This window comes from Delphinus delphis, chromosome 8 (assembly GCF_949987515.2).
Source record: "Delphinus delphis chromosome 8, mDelDel1.2, whole genome shotgun sequence".
NCBI classification, from domain to species: Eukaryota; Metazoa; Chordata; class Mammalia; order Artiodactyla; family Delphinidae; genus Delphinus; species Delphinus delphis.
This window is the reverse complement of record NC_082690.1, coordinates 13,960,051-13,975,771: the sequence shown is the minus strand read 5'-3', so window position 1 is coordinate 13,975,771 and position 15,721 is coordinate 13,960,051. Positions and strand designations below refer to the sequence as shown.

At 48.3% G+C, this 15,721-nt stretch overlaps 1 protein-coding gene across 3 annotated transcripts in view; it reads left to right on the top strand.

Moving 5' to 3' along the window:
- The window catches only part of GRIK4 (glutamate ionotropic receptor kainate type subunit 4), a 312,480-nt gene that overhangs the window by 124,947 nt on the left and 171,812 nt on the right, over nucleotides 1–15,721 (top strand). For all 3 annotated transcript variants that reach the window (XM_060017132.1, XM_060017131.1, XM_060017134.1), the window contains exon 2: nucleotides 12,536–12,700. In XM_060017132.1, coding sequence (XP_059873115.1) covers nucleotides 12,536–12,700 — 165 coding nt within the window. The remainder of the gene's footprint in view (nucleotides 1–12,535; nucleotides 12,701–15,721) is intronic.

The window sequence follows — 15,721 nt, the reverse complement described above, 5'->3', positions numbered from 1 at the left end:
GAAGAGGTTGGTTTTCCTTTAACTGTACTTCCTTAGACATCTGTGATTCTCTCTATGGATCCACTAACTCCATTATACAGTAACAGTCTGTCTCTCCCAGCACCACTGCCAACTCCCAGGAGGGGCCAAAGGTTTGAGAGTCAAGGGCCTGGTCTTAGTTCTCTGTGAGTCCCCAGCACAGTGAGCACCTGAGTGGCTCATGGCTGGAGTGTAGTATGATTTTGTCAATCACATACCATATTGGGTTGTGGCCACTTGCGTTTATGGTCATATCTTATCCTTTTCTATATACCTAGTACCTTGTTTAAGATAGGCATTGAATAGGTGTTTGATGAATTAATCAAGGGATGATTGGATGAATGGATGAATGACTTATAGCAGTTACAAAGCACAGATTACGTGCTTAATGAATGACGCTGATAATACGCGCTTTGGGGGATTTGAAGAGGGCAAGATTAGCCGGGCTAGAGCAGTCCAGCGCTTGCCAGGGGCAGGGTGGGAGTGGGCAGGAGAGTGGGGCATCATTTGCGTAGGATTTAGATGTGGATAAAGAAAAGCTAAGAGCTTTCCAGGAAGAAGAGACCACCTGGAGAAAAGACACAGGGCAGAGTGACAGCAAGGACTGCCTAGGTGTTAACTAGGTGGTCAGAGAATTTAGTAGAATGTGAGCCTGGAAAGGCAAGTGGGGACCAGATTGTGCAGGGGTTAGGGGCCAGGCAGGTGAATCTGCAGTGTGGAGTAGCTGGATGAGTGCGGGAGAGACTGGAGGCAGGTAACAAGTTAGGGGAATCGCAGGAGAGAGGCGGGATGGCGGCAGTGGGGACAGAAAGAAAGCAGTGGATGGGAAGCAAATCCCTTAGCGGTCCCTAGTGACTGAGCAGGTAGAGTGGCTGAAGGATGGGGGGCGTGCAAGACAGCTCTGACATGGATGATGTGTGGGAAACTGCTGCTATTAATTGCAATGGGGAAGTCAGAGAGACCCCCCACCATTCTATGAAAAATAAAGGGTTACATTTGGGACATGGAGTTTGGAAGGATCTCCAAGGGGATGTTTTCCTTTAGCAGCCAGAAACAGGAGGCTAATGTGTAGATGAGAAACTGAGCTTGGAGACAGAGATTCTGGGGTTATCTGCATAAAGCTGATAGTTGAGAATTAATCAATTCTTCAAGGGGAGAAAATGCACATGAAGAGAAAATGAACTGAGGACTAAATCCAGAGTGTGAGATCTGGAGAACACAGACAACTAGGGTTATATAGAAGGGAAGGGAGCTAGGGAAGGGGGTTGGGGTGAAGGTGCTCAGAATGAAAATCAAAATAGTGTCATATCACGGATGTCAAAAGATGACGCCAAGAAAAAGGTTCCAGTCACAAATGCTTGAGAGAGCTTCAAAACTCTGAAAACTAAGGAAGGAGAACCTTGGTGATTTCTGAGGGTGAATCCAGAGGTGGTGGAGGCTCGGGATAGAGAAGATGCAGAGGAATTGGAGGCAGTAAGTGTAGACCACAGAGTTTAAGATGCTTCATTAGCTGAGGGGGAGGGGGAGGGGATGGAGAAGGTAGGAAGGAGCCAGAGGATTAGTAATGTTTTTCTCATAAAAGCATGTTTTAAAAATTGAGGTAACAAAGAAGGTGTGGCACATATATACAATGGAATATTACTCAGCCATAAAAAGGAACAAAACTGAGTTGTTTGTAGTGAGGTGGATGGACCTAGAGTCTGTCATACAGAGTGAAGTAAGTCAGAAAGGGAAAAACAAATACCGTATGCTAACACGTATATATGGAATTAAAAAGAAAAATGGTCTGAAGAACCTAGGGGCAGGACAGGAATAAAGACGCAGACCTGCTCGAGAATGGACTTGAGGACATGGGGAGGGGGAAGGGTAAGCTGGGACGAAGTGAGAGAGTGGCATGGACATAGATACACTACCAAATGTAAAATAGATAGCTAGTGGGAAGCAGCCACATAGCACAGGGAGATCAGCTCGGTGTTTTGTGACCCCCTAGAGGGGTGGGATAGGGAGGGTGGGAGGGAGACGCAAAAGGGAGGAGATATAGGGATATATGTATATGTATAGCTGATTCACTTTGTTATAAAACAGAAACTAACACACCATTGTAAAGCAATTATACTCCAATAAAGATGTTTAAAAAAACTGAGGTATAACTTATAGACAATAAACTGCATGTAGTTTGAAGTGTAAAATTTGATAAGTTTTGCCGTGCGTACACCTGTAAATACCATTACCGCAACCAAGATAGAGAATTTTTTCATCGCCCAAAAAGAGTTTCCTGGTGTCACGTTTTCATTCCTCAGCCTGCTCCTTCCTGCCCCAGCCCCAGCCCCAGGCATCTGCTTCCTGCACTACAGATCTGCTTCCTGCACTACAGATTAGTTTGTATTTTCTAGAAATATATAAAAATGGAAACATACAGTATGCTGTCTTTGTTGTCTGCCTTGTTTCATTCTAGTATTTCATTGTATGAAGAGACCACAGTTTGTTTATTCATTCACCTGTTGATAGTGTTTCCAGTCTTTGACTGCTCTGGATCAAGTAATTATAAACATTTGTCTACATAGTTTTGTGTAGACACGTGCTTTCTTTTCTTTTGGATACCTACCTGGGAGTGGAATGACTGAATTATACAGTAGATGTATGTTGAACTTCTCAAGAAACTGACAGATGGTTTTCTGAGTGGTCATACCCCATTTACAGCCCCATCAGTAGCATATGAGAGGTCCAGTTCCTCCTCACCGAGGTGGTGTGGTTGAGCTTTGAAGTGTTAGCTATGCTAATGGGTTTCTGACAATATCCCATTAGGGTTTTACTTTGTATTTCCCCAATGATTAATGCTCTTGAGTACATTTCACAGATTACTTGCTGCCTATATAACCTCTTTGTTGAAGCGTCTGTTCAAATCTTTTGCCCATCTTTAAAAATTGGGTTGTTTGATTTCTTATTGTTGAGTCTTGAGAGCTCTTTGTATATTCTGGATACAAGTCTTTTTCAGGTATATGCTTTGCATGTAATATTTTCTCTCAGTCTGTGGCTTATCTTTTCATTCTACTAACAGTGTCTTTAAAGAGCAGACATTTAACATTTTGACGAAGTCCAGTTTGTCAATTTTTAATTTCATGCGTGTTGCTTCTGGTGTCATCACATCTAAGAAATCTTTTTCTAACTCAAGGTCACAAAGATTTTCTTCTAGAAGTTTTATAATTCTAGGTCTATGATCCATTTTGCATTAATTTTTGTATATAGTGTGAGACAGAGTTTATTCTGTATATCGCATAAGACGGGGTTTGAAGCTTTTTTAAAACACATGGATATCTAGTTGTTCCAGCATCATTTGTTGAAAAGCCCATTTTTCTCACTGCACCTTTGTTGTCAAAGTAAGTTGTCCATATATGTGTGGATCAGACTAGTAATTTTGATGGAAGAATAGAAGTCAGCATATAATTCCTCAAAAGCCAAAACAAATTTGGCTCTAACGCTGATAAAGTGTTATCAGGCGAGGCGCCAGGCACTGGGGACAGAAAAAATGAAAGCGTGAAAGTGAAAGACTAAACCGATAATTAGAGAATAAGATGCATGGGATTCTATGAATATACATAGTTGGGACACTTGATCAACCTTTGTGTTCAGAGGAGGCTTCCGGAAGGAGGGGAGGTCTGAGCTGAGGATTCATTCTGAGTAGGAGTGGTGAGTGGGCAAAGGTGAGGACGCAGAGGGAGGAGATTAAGCTAAAGTATTTGGCACACAGCAGCACCGTGTGTGTGTGTGTGTGTGTGTGTGCACGCGCGCACCTTAGATGGTACTATAGGAGTTAGGTGGTTCAGTATTTCTAGAAGCTGGAGACAGATGAGCAGAGAAGCAGAATATAAGATTCAAAAGCTAGAGCCAGCTCTTGTCTGCCATATCAAGTAATTCATTTATTTGGAGATTGGAAGCTAAAAGCGAGGGTTTGTACCTTAAAGGAATCACTCTGGCAGCTGTGTGTGGGAGTGATTGTGGAGTGCTGGGTGGTGGTTAAAACTCTGGTGACACTGTAAAACAACTGTACTTCAATAAAAACAAATAAATATAAATCAAAACATTAAAAATTAAAAGTAAAAAGTGAGAGTTATGAGGTTGCAGTGAAATCACTGAAATGAAAGGACTAAACTAGAACAGCAGTATTGAGACCAGAGAGAAAGGAGTGATTTGCGAAATCTTGAGGAGGGAAAATCAGAAGCAACCAGGAGGTGAGGAATTGGGGTGAGGCCATGATGCCTGGGTAGCTGGTGCTGCGTTAACTAAACTCAGGAATATATCAGGGAGAATACAGGAGAGAAGAGGGTGGGTTTAGTCTGGGTTTTGCTAAATTTGGGATCCTCGTCAGACATTTGCATGGAGGGATCATCAGGCAGGTGGACATAAGTCAAGTACCCCCATGGAGGTGGCTGTGAGCGAGGTCATTTAGGAAGCCCCTGGGAGTCAGGTGAGAAGAGGGCTCTGCACAGCCCCTTGGGGTTCCCCGGTATTTAAAGGTCAGGCAGGAGAAGTGTACCTTGAGAGAATGGGCAGAGAAGTAGGAGGAAAGTCCCAGGGGTGCCGCGCCATGGAAGCCACAGAAGCTGAGGGTCCCAGGCACAAAAGAGCACCGGGGACCCTCAGATGCAAAGAGAACCCGGGAGGCGACCTGATGACGTGGTCTAGTGGCTCATGGGCTGGACCAAGGCTGCCGTTAAGAGCTGGGTGATCTTGGGCAAGTTGCTTAACCGGCCTCTTTCTCCATGTTCTCACCTATAAAATGGGACAGTAAGCTGTAGGGTTGCGTGAAGATTAAATGAGGTGATACACACAATGTTCTTTGAACAGCACGTGGCAGATACAAACAGTCATGCCAGCTCGGGACGTAATAAGACAAGGAATCAAATGTGTCCACCAGTTTTGCAAAAATGGGCTATTGGGGGCTTCCCTGATGGCGCAGTGGTTGAGAGTCCGCCTGCCCATGCAGGGGACACGGGTTCGTGCCCCGGTCCGGGAGGATCCCACGTGCCGCGGAGCGGCTGGGCCTGTGAGCCATGGCCGCTGAGCCTGCACGTCTGGAGCCTGTGCTCCGCAGCGGGAGAGGCCACAACAGTGAGAGGCCCGCGTACCGGAAAAAGAAAAAAAAAAAAAAGGGCTATTGAAGGTTATTTGCCTTGCGAGTACAGTTTGAGTGGGTGGTGGGGACAGAGGGAGAGTCCAGGGTGGGATGAGGTAGCGTTAGAAAACGTTGATCCATCACTGGAGAAGCCTGACCCGAGTTGCAGGTGGGGTAAAGGGAGGGCCAGAGGGACATGCTTGGTCCGTGTGGTCAGTGGAGGGTCCCGATGGGAGGGGAAGGCTCTGGCCATGTTTTAGTGGAGAGGAATGAGTGGGTCTGGGACAGACACTGAACATAAAGGAGAGCAGGGAGGCATGGTGAGGCAGAGAGCCAGGCCTGGGGACCTCCTCTCACAGGACCCCCCCCATCTGAGCCCGGTGGAAAGAGGTCGGGGCACAAAGCTGAGGCAGTTCACCGAGAGCGGCCTCGGTTTAGCCAGCCCGTGGGCTGAGTGGGGAGGTGAGAGCAGGCAGTGGCTAGAGGTGAAGGTCCATGGTGTGGCCTGAATTGTACACCGTCCCTCCCCACCCAGATTCATCTGTTAGCATCCCAACACCCAGGACCTCAGGATGTGACTGTATTTGGAAGTAGGGTCTCTAAAGAGGTAATTAAGTTAAAGTGAGGTCGTATGAGTGGGCCATAAGCGAACATGACCGATATCTTTCTAAGCAGAGGAGATTAGGACACAGACATGGCACAGTGGAAAGACCTTGTGAAGACACCAGGAGAAGACGGCCATCTGCAAGCCAAGGAGAGAGGCCTCAGAATAAAACCAAACCTGCCGACACCTTGGTCTTGAACCTGTAGCCTCCAGAACTGGGAGGAAATCAATTTCCGTTGTTTAAGCCACCCCGTCCATGGTGCTGTTGTGGCAGCCCCAGCAAACAGATACGCTGTAATGTCAGAGGACAAGGATATGATGCGTGTGGCCCCCAGGTGAGGGGGAGGGTGTGAGTTTGCGGTGGGAGCAGCCTGCACAGTGGTGCGGTTGCCTCCGGCAAGATGACTGGGACCAACAGGGGTGAAACGAGGGGCACTGGGAGGACACAGGTGAGTGAGATGCCCGATGAGTGATGGTGAGGGGCTGGGGCCCCAGGGAGCCAGCAGCCCGGGGCTTGGCTTGGGAGCAAAGCCAGCGGATTCCCTGGAGGCTCACATCGCCTCCTCTTCTTGTTGGCACAGGGCTCTGACAGCTGTAGGCGCGTTATAGATACTGCCTATAAGACTCTCCAGTGAAACCTCTTTACTCCTGCCCTTAAAGAGGTAAGAGTTATCGAAGTGCTTCGAAATCTTCAGCAGCGGGACTCTGGAAGGACCAAGGGATTAAGGAGGCTGATTTTCCATCAGAGGGGTCACTTATGGGCTGCTGAGAAATTGTGGAGGGAAGGCAAGCCCCATTCTGATGGACACAGGTGAGCAGAGAGCAGGAAAGCCCCAAACCTGGGAAGGAGGGGTCCGCCCAGGTCCTCTGCCCTGCAGGCCTGGGCATAGGAACTGTCCCCAGTCCACGCCTAGTCTAATGCCTACTGCACCAGGCACAGTGTCTGCTCCTGGCTGTAGGGCATGAGAATACAGTGGCCTTACATTATTTATTCACTCAATACCATTCATTAAGGGCTCAGTGCGTATGTATCTGGGATTGCACAGTTGCAGAGATGAATAAGGCATGGCCCTCGCCCTCAGGAGGCAGCTGTCTAGGGGAGAAAAGATGGACAAATGGGCATAATAAATAATAGAAAGTCAGAAGTGGTTACTGTCTGAGGACAAGTACAGAGAAGTTCCTGTGAGTGTACTAAGAAGGGGGAATTGATGTGGGATGCGGAATCTGGGGAGTTTCAAAGGAAGGAGGGATTGCTCTGGGCTTTTAAGGTACAAGCTAGATGAGGAAACTCACCTGGAAATGGAAAGGTAAATACCCTTCCAAGGCAGTGCGTGGAAATCCAAGGAGAGCACTGGCCTGGGGAGTCAGGGGAGACTTCTTGGAAGAGGTGGTCTGAGGTGGGTCTTGTAGGGAGAGGGGGAATAAGAGGCAGGGCCAGTGTCCGCAGAGGCATAGAGGAGGGAACATAACCTGTCAGCCCAGGTCCTAGCTCAGAGGCACTGTCCCTAGGGGGATGGAAGGTGTGCCGCAGGTAGAAAGGTGTGGAGGGCCTGATGCCATCCTGGAGGCTCGATTGGGACCAACCCTTCAGACCACGGGGAGGCTTAAGGGGTCTGAGCGGGTCAGTGATCACACATCCTCCCCTGGGTGGTCATGGCCAGGACCACTAGGGGTGAGTAAGAAAGCACCCCAGTGGGCAGCCCCAGCCTGCCAGCCCTGGGGGAGGCGTCCTCTCCAGAGTAGAGACAGGCGTGGGCCCAGAACATGGAGGGACGCTTGGGTGGAGGTGGGCAGAGTCAGCAGGCCGCCCTTCCCTTGGCACGAGCCTTAGAACTCAGAGACGTCCCAGCAGAGGGTAAAGCACTTGGCTCGCGGGGAGAAAGGCCAAGGGAAATGTGAGGGCTTGTGGCTCCCTGGGCGGGAAGGAGTCATGAGTCCATGTGGGTTTGAAGAGTCATTGCAGAGTCCCCATGGCTGGCAAGGGGGCAGACCCTGGTCCCTAAACACGTCTCCCCGTCTCAGCCTGGCCTTTGCTGCAGAGGCAGATCACCCCTGGCCCCGATCAGCCTCACTGTGGCTGCAGGGGTGGAGGATGTGCCAGATGACGTGGCTCCTCCTTAGGCAGCGGCTGGGGACTCAGCATCCTGGCCCAGCCCGACAGCCAGGCCTGGAGCTGAAGGTTAGGGGCAGCGGCCACACATTCAGTCCTGTGCCAGCTGCTCTCCTTCACCCCCGGGCCCTGCAGGTGAGCGCTGGACAGCAGGGACGCTGCTCCGTAATGCCTGCTGCGGACATGCTCCTCAGGTGTCCCTAGAAGGCCTGAGCCTCATCCTTGCTGCCCCAGCCCTGGAGTCTGGCTCCGGTGGTCATCCTAATAATTCTGATCCCAGTATGCTTGATGCCAGCCAACCACCCAGCTGAGGTTGTTCCCAGCCAGAAATTAATTAGTGTCTAAAACCTAAAACCTAATGAAAAAGTGGTGCCCAGAATGGCACGGGGGCTGGCAAGGGAGGGAGGGCGGGACTGTGGATCTTAGTGAGTTGGTGAGCACCTGCCAGGTACCTCTGAAGGCAGAGTCCTGAGTGCTGAGCACCGAGGGGACCTCATGTGCCCCTCAGCGTATCATTCCCACATTCTCTCTTCCCTGCCATCCCCTCTCCCCACCCCTGGCCATGATCCCTCTGTCTCAAAGTATGTCTGGTGACGCTCTGTGAGTTCACTGTGTGGTGTCACGTGGCTGGCTGGCGTCCTGCATGTGAGGGTTTATATTAATTAGCACATTGTCTTTGTCAGCTTGGGCTGTCATAATAAAATACCACAGGCTGGGTGGCTTCAACAAGGGGCATCTATTTCTCAAGTTCTGGAGGCTAAAAGTCTGCTGTCAATGTGCTGCAGGGTCAGTTCCTGGTGACAGCCTGCTTCCTGCCTTGGGGGTGGAAGAAAGTGGGAGGGAACCTTCTCTGTTGTCTCTTCTAAGGATGCCAATCCCAAGCGATCAGAGCCCAACACTTATAACCTCATTTAACCTTACTTACCTCTTAAAGGTCCTATCTCTCTAAACGCACACATTAGAGCTTTGACAAAGGAACTTGGGGGGACATAATTCAGTCCATAGCACACACCAGTTTTTTTTTTAATTGAAGTATAGTTGGTTTACAATGTTGTGTTAATTTCTGGTGTACAGCGAAGTGATTCAGTTTTATATATATTTATTTCCATTATGGTTTATTACAAGATAGTGAGTATAGTTCACCGTGCTATACATGCAGTAGGACCTTGTAGTTTACCTATTTTATAGAAAGTCATTTGTATCTGCTAATCCCAAACTTCCAATTTATCCCTCCCCACTTTGGGAGGTGATTGAGTTTAGGAGAGGTCCTGAAGGTGAGACCCCAGTGCCCTTTTCAAAGTGACCAGAGAGCTTGATCTCCCTCTCTCTGCCGTGTGAGGACATCGGGAGAAGACAGCCATCTGCAAACCAGGAGGCAGGACCTCCCTGGAACCCAATTATGCTGGCACCGTGATCTCCTACTCCCCAGCCTCCAGAACCGTGAGAAATAAATACCACCCACTCTATGGAGTTTTCTTTTTTTTTTTTTCTTTTTGTGGTACGTGGGCCTCTCACTGTTGTGGCCTCTCCCGTTGCGGAGCACAGGCTCCGGACACACAGGCTCAGCGGCCATGGCTCAAGGACCCAGCCGCTCCGCGGCATGTGGGATCTTCCCGGACCGGGGCACGAACCCGCGTCCCCTGCATTGGCAGGCGGACTCTGAACCACTGCGCCACCAGGGAAGCCCCTATGGTGTTTTCTTATAGCAGTGTGAGCTGCCTAAGACACACCTACCTAGCCTACGCCCTTCTCAGCAGCAAACCCCTGGGAATATGAATTTCATTAGAAGGAATATGACCTGTGGTTAAGAATGCAGGGTCCATATGAAACTGACCTGGGATCCCCTCCCTCCTCTACACTCACCAGCCCTGTGAACGAGGGCGGGCCACTTGACCTCTGTGACCTCTGTTTTCTCACTGCAAGTGAGGATGACACAGATAACACCCTTATCTCACAGAGTTGTTGCAGACAGTGAGACTAGGTAAGTCCGCTAGGACTTACCCTGCCGTTGTCGCTGGATAAATGTGTACCTATTAACATGAGGCTAGTATCCCATGGACCCGGTGCCTCTCTCCTGTGACTCATGCAGGACGGCACTGCCAACTCCTGACACTTTCGATGTCTCTTTTCTATGCTCCAGGGCTGGGTTAATGGTTTCTATTATATTTTTAACAGTGAAACATTTCTTTTCTCCACAACATGTCTTTTGGAGAACTCCGATATCTAAAACTGATGGATGTGGAGTTGTGCTGGTTGAAATTGGTGTGGGGCTAGAGACCTCCCTTCAGCCTTCCCCTCTGCTTCTTGAAGGAACCCAGGGGCCCTCCAAGGAACACCGTTTGAGAATCGCTCCTCTGGGCTGCCCCACTTCCCTTCTATTCCCAAAGTCTTCCTTTCCTGGGACAGCACAGTGTCATTGTTCACATTTCTGCTTCCTAAGTAATAATCTCATTCTGGTCTTGCTTCCCTAAGGTGACCTGGGTAGGAATTTTAGGTGTCTCTGGGCTCTTCAGTCATACATTTACCGGTCCTTTGTCCATTCCCTCAGGGGGCTAATCCTATCAGGTGTGCATGGACTTTGCTACTTGACTCGCAGAAGCCTACTTTATCGCCTAGTTCTTGGGATGTACCTCTGTGGCCCCACGTATGGCCAACCCGTGTAAATGAAATCTAATTTCTATTGTTCAGTAAGGCTATGCCTATAAATAAATCCACAAATCAGAAAAAAAGTGCTTTGTCATATTCTGTGTCCTGGTTTTGGTTTGGAAAATGGGTCACAGGAGATACGGGAACCTTATACAGAAAAGATGGCACAGAAACTGGGTCTCTGTCCATACCAGCCACAGAGATTCAAGGGCCACGTGTCAGTGAAATCTATTCGGTCTGATTCTCTGTGTTGCTCTTCTGCGGCTTCAAGCTCTGCAAGATAAGCTTGATCTTTATTTTTGTAGCAGCTTTATTGAGATATAATTCATATAACACACAATTCACCCGTTTAAAGTAGACAATTCAGCATTTTTTAGTATAGTCACAGAGTTGTGCAGCTATCTCCGTGATGAATTTTAGGACATTTTTGTCATCCCCCCAAAACACTATGTGCATTAGTGGTCACTCTCCATTTCTCCCCAGCTTCCTCACCACCACCACTGCCACTGGGCAACAGCTAATCTACTTTCTGTCTCTATTTGCCTATTCCGGACATTTCATATAAATGCTGTCTTTCAACACATGACCTTTTGTGTCTGGCTTCTTCCACTGAGCATAATGTTTTCAAGGTTCATCCATGTTGTGGCATACATCAGTACTTTATTCCGTTTTGTTTCTGAGTAATATTCCATTGTATAGATATACATTTTTGTTCATCCACTCATCAGTAGATGGACATTTGGGTTTTCCCACTTTTTGGCAATTACGAATAATGCTGCTTGGAACATTTGTATACAAGTTTTTTTTTATTATTTAGACAGAGTAACTTTATTTTTAGGACATTTTATTTTTAGTTTTTTAATTTGAAGTATAGTTGATTTACAATATAGTGTTAGTTCCAAGCATACAGCATAGCGATTCTGTTATATATATATATATATATTCTTTTTCAGATTCTTTTCCCTTATAGGTTATTACAAACTAATGAGTATAGTTCTCTGTGCTATACAGGAGCTCCTTGTTGGTTATCTATTTTATATATAGCAGCGTGTATATGTTAATCCCAACCTCCTAATTTATCCCTTCACCCACACTCCTGTGTACAAGTTTTTGTGCAGAGATTTTCAATTGTGTAACTTCCTCTACCAAGAGAATGAATGATACCAATGGCTAGATTTACTGAGTGTTTGCTGTGCACCAGATACTGCGCTGAGCGCTTCACACGCATTACCCATGTCATCTTCACTGGAACCCAAAGAAGAGGCTCTCTCCCCATTTTACAAGTGAGGAGACAGAGGCCCCATAGCTAAGACGGGGCGGGGCTGGGATTTGAACTCAGGTTAACACGCATCCTTAATACTGCTTCCAGAGGTTGGGCAGCATTGGTACCACACCACTCCAACCATTCACACTGATTGTCACACTGATTAAATTGTGATGATGTGCCACGTATATACATTGTCTTACTGAATTCCCACACCAGCCCCATGAGGTTGTCTTACTCTTCCCCATGTTCAGTGAGGACAGAAGTTCATAGAAACTATGTAGCTCACTAGGTGACATGTGTCATCGGTGGACAACAGGCATTCAGCAGGGCCCTGTAGCGGCTCCTGATACCACAGGTCTCCCTCTCAAACCTGGGCTTCTTCAACCCTAGATCACCTCAAGGAGAGTTTCTCATATGCCCAGAATACCATTTTCAAAGGACTGCTGCCATCTCCCTCCCTTTGCACACGTGTGCCCATGTGTGCAGGTAAACCTAGGTTCAAGGGTATCGCGATGCCTGAGCCTGGGGACCTCTTCCAGGGAGGGCCCCTGGTGGCCTGCCGTGGCATTACAGTGTCCCTGAGGTGACTAGCCACACTAGAGTTCACCGCCACACCTGGCTACAGACCTAGACCCTTAGCATGCAGGGGACTTGCTTTGGGGACAGTTCTGAGGATGGCAGGGTGGAGGTGGAAGGCGGCACGGGGGGGAGACTGGAGTAGGAGGACGCGTAACGGTAGAGGGTACCAACTGTGTCCATGTGGTTGCCTGCCCACAGCTGCTATCCTGGATGACCCCATGGAGTGCAGCAGAGGGGAGCGGCTGTCCATCACCCTGGCCAAGAACCGCATCAACCGTGCTCCCGAGAGGCTGGGCAAGGCCAAGGTCGAAGTGGACATCTTTGAGCTTCTCAGAGACAGCGAGTACGAGACTGCAGAAACCAGTACGTAGCATGGGCAGGGCTGCCCTCTGCTTCCCTTGCTGGCAGAGGAGGGGCTGGTCCTGTGAGCCGCACCCATTGCCGGGCCTGTGATGTAGATATTCCCAAGAGAGGAAGAGAAACATGCACCAGGAAGCCCTATAGGGCTTAGTCTAGACAAGATCCCAGGTTTTGTGGCAAATCATGTGTGGAGTAGAGTTAAGACAGGGAATTCATTCATTCCTTCATTTACCCACTCATTCATTCCTTCATATATTGATTCATTCATCTCCTGGACATTCTGTACACAGATCCCTGAATGAAACCTTATATGGGATTAAGAAAGGAGAGATTCAGCCACAGCCCCAGGGAAGCGTAGTCATTGCACATCTGTTTCCTGTCTTGCTTTCTTTTGCTGAGGGCAGTGTTGTGGGAAGAAGCTGAGACTTGGGCTGGACATCAGCCACTCACTCTGTGGGTAACCTTGGACAAGTCAGTGATTCTGTTTAACCTCAGTTTCTTCATCTGTAAAATGGGAACACTAAGGTCTACTTAGCGAATCTTGCAAGTCATTGTGAGATTTAAATGACTTGCAATATAGGAAAATCCTCTGTGAGTTGTAGTGCTTTACATTCATGCTCAGTTGGTCACTGCAGTCACACCTACAGAGCCCCTCCATGTGCTGGGCACTGCTTTTAATTCTCCCAACAGCCAGAGAGTTAAGTGTTATTATTCCCACTTTACCAAAGAAACTGAGGCTCAAAGACATTGGATAACTTGCCCAACCCCAGAGCTAGTCAATGGCTGAGCAACTCCTGGACCGTGAACTTGCATCATGACCCTGCACATCTAGTGTCCCATCCACTCCACCTCCCCTGCACTTCTCTGGTGTGTGGCTGGTATTACGTTGATGACTTTACAGGATGAGCTTCCAGGTTAGCGGGGTGGTGGCTTGTAGCTAAGCTGGAAATGAACAACTCCAGTTCAGAGGGAAGGAGGGGGAGACCCTCAGCCCAGAGAGATGATGGCCTCCATTCCCTAAGGCTCTGGAGTCCCATCTCCTCCCTTTCTAGCCCATTTCAACCTTTAATGACACTCAATGGCAAAACCAAACCAAACTAAAGAACAACTCGCTCAAATATACATGTCAGACATCTGGTCGTCTGCATGTGGGTCCAGCGATGCTCTCGTCTGGGTTATTAATATTGCAAGAGAAGAAACACATTTACACTGGCTTAAGTACAATTGGTAGGATATTGTATGGATCCAAAGAGAGCAGCACGGGAGGAAGGCAGTGGCTCTCTGTCTGTCCCACAGCGTCTTTAGTGCTCTTGTTGTGTTGGATCCTTGCTCTTCCCTCTCTGCTACTTTGGTTTCCCTGGTTTATTCATCATGTCCCGTAATGGCCATCCAGGCCCAGCTGACAATTTGTTTATCCATTCAGGAAACTTTTATAGAGCATTTGCTCTATTTCAGGCCTGACTCAGGATATCATGCATGGGGAACAATGCAGAAAACAAGATAGACACAGTCCCTGCCCTCAGGTGGCTTACAGTCTCTCTTCAGTGTGCAGCTTCCCTCAGTGCCTCTTGGTTTGGAGACAAGGTAGAGGATCTGATTGGTCCTGTCTCACAAGCCACAGGCATTGACCAGATGACCTAAGAGCTACCCTTGGGGAGAAAGTCCACTGATTGGTCCTGTCTCACAAGCCACAGGCACTGACCAGATGACCTAAGAGCTACCCTTGGGGAGAAAGTCCACTCCGAAAGACTGAGGGTGGATTTCTATCACACAAAACAGGGTTGTTGAGGCCAGCAGGATCTATGGACACAGATTCCTTCAGAAGAAGGCATGGTGGAAACGGTACCTGGAATTGTCATTCATTTATTCACTTGGTCAGTCAATAAATATTTAGTGAGTGCCTGCTGTACTCTATCCTAGGCAATGGGGATTCAGCAGGGCACAGGTAGAAATTCTAGTTGTCACAGAGGTTCAATTCTAGTCCAACAAAAGGAAGATTCCGATTTCTCAGGATCTTCAAAATGAAAGCAGAAATACCAGCAATGACTTCTCATGAATCTCCTGGTCCTGTCTGTATTGTAGTGTTTCTTTTTTGTCCATGCGGGCAGGTCGCAGACAGGGGTCCGGATGGCTAAATAGTTCTGTAGCCTATTCTTTGAAAAACCAGCTTCCCCTTCTTCTTCTTTGGTTCCTCAGGGTTTCCTTCGCAGAACAGAAAGCATGGATTGCCCACTGAGGATGGGGGTCATTAGCAGATGTAAATTTCTTCTCCCAATGACCCAGGCTTAGTGGAGTCAATACATCTAAAATATTAAGCTGGATGAATCAGGGGAAGAAAGGAGACTGATGTCTTTATTCCAAATCACAGAGCTTTGGAGCATCTTTCTAAGGCCCCTCTTTTAGGCACCAAGTACTTTACCAACACGTGGCCCTCGGTCCAGCTTTTACATCTCGCTGTGTTTGAGGCGTGATTAGCATTTGTTAGAAAAGAGGGCTTTTGGATCCTTCTACCCCAAAGGCTTTTCATCTAAAGCCTGAGCTGCTCTCCCACAGTGAATTTTAAACACCACCCGGATAGTTCATAGAAAGCTTCCAGCCCCGCTTGCTCTTTCCCTCCCACAATAAGGGGGAGAGTGGGTGGTGGGTTACCGCGTTTAGCTGAAGCGGGATGGGGCAGGACTGGGGGGGGGGGGTCAGTGGCGGGATGGGGGAAGGAGGTTAAAAGGAGGCAGGATCCCCAGATGAAGGAGGAACAACATCTCTGCGATCCCTACGTTGGGGAGACTGTGGTGTAAAGAGTAGGAACATGGATTTTAGGATCAGACCGACCAGGTTTCAATCCTGGCTCTGCTGTTTACTAGCTGTGTGACAGTGGACAGGCTGCTTAAACATTTCGTGCCTCCGTTTCCTCGTTTGTAAAATGAGGTGATGGTAATAACACCTCCTAGGGTCATTCGGAGCAGGACACGAGACAGTGCAGGTGAGTTCCTTAGCACCGTGCACGTACCAGGTAGTTAGGAAGTG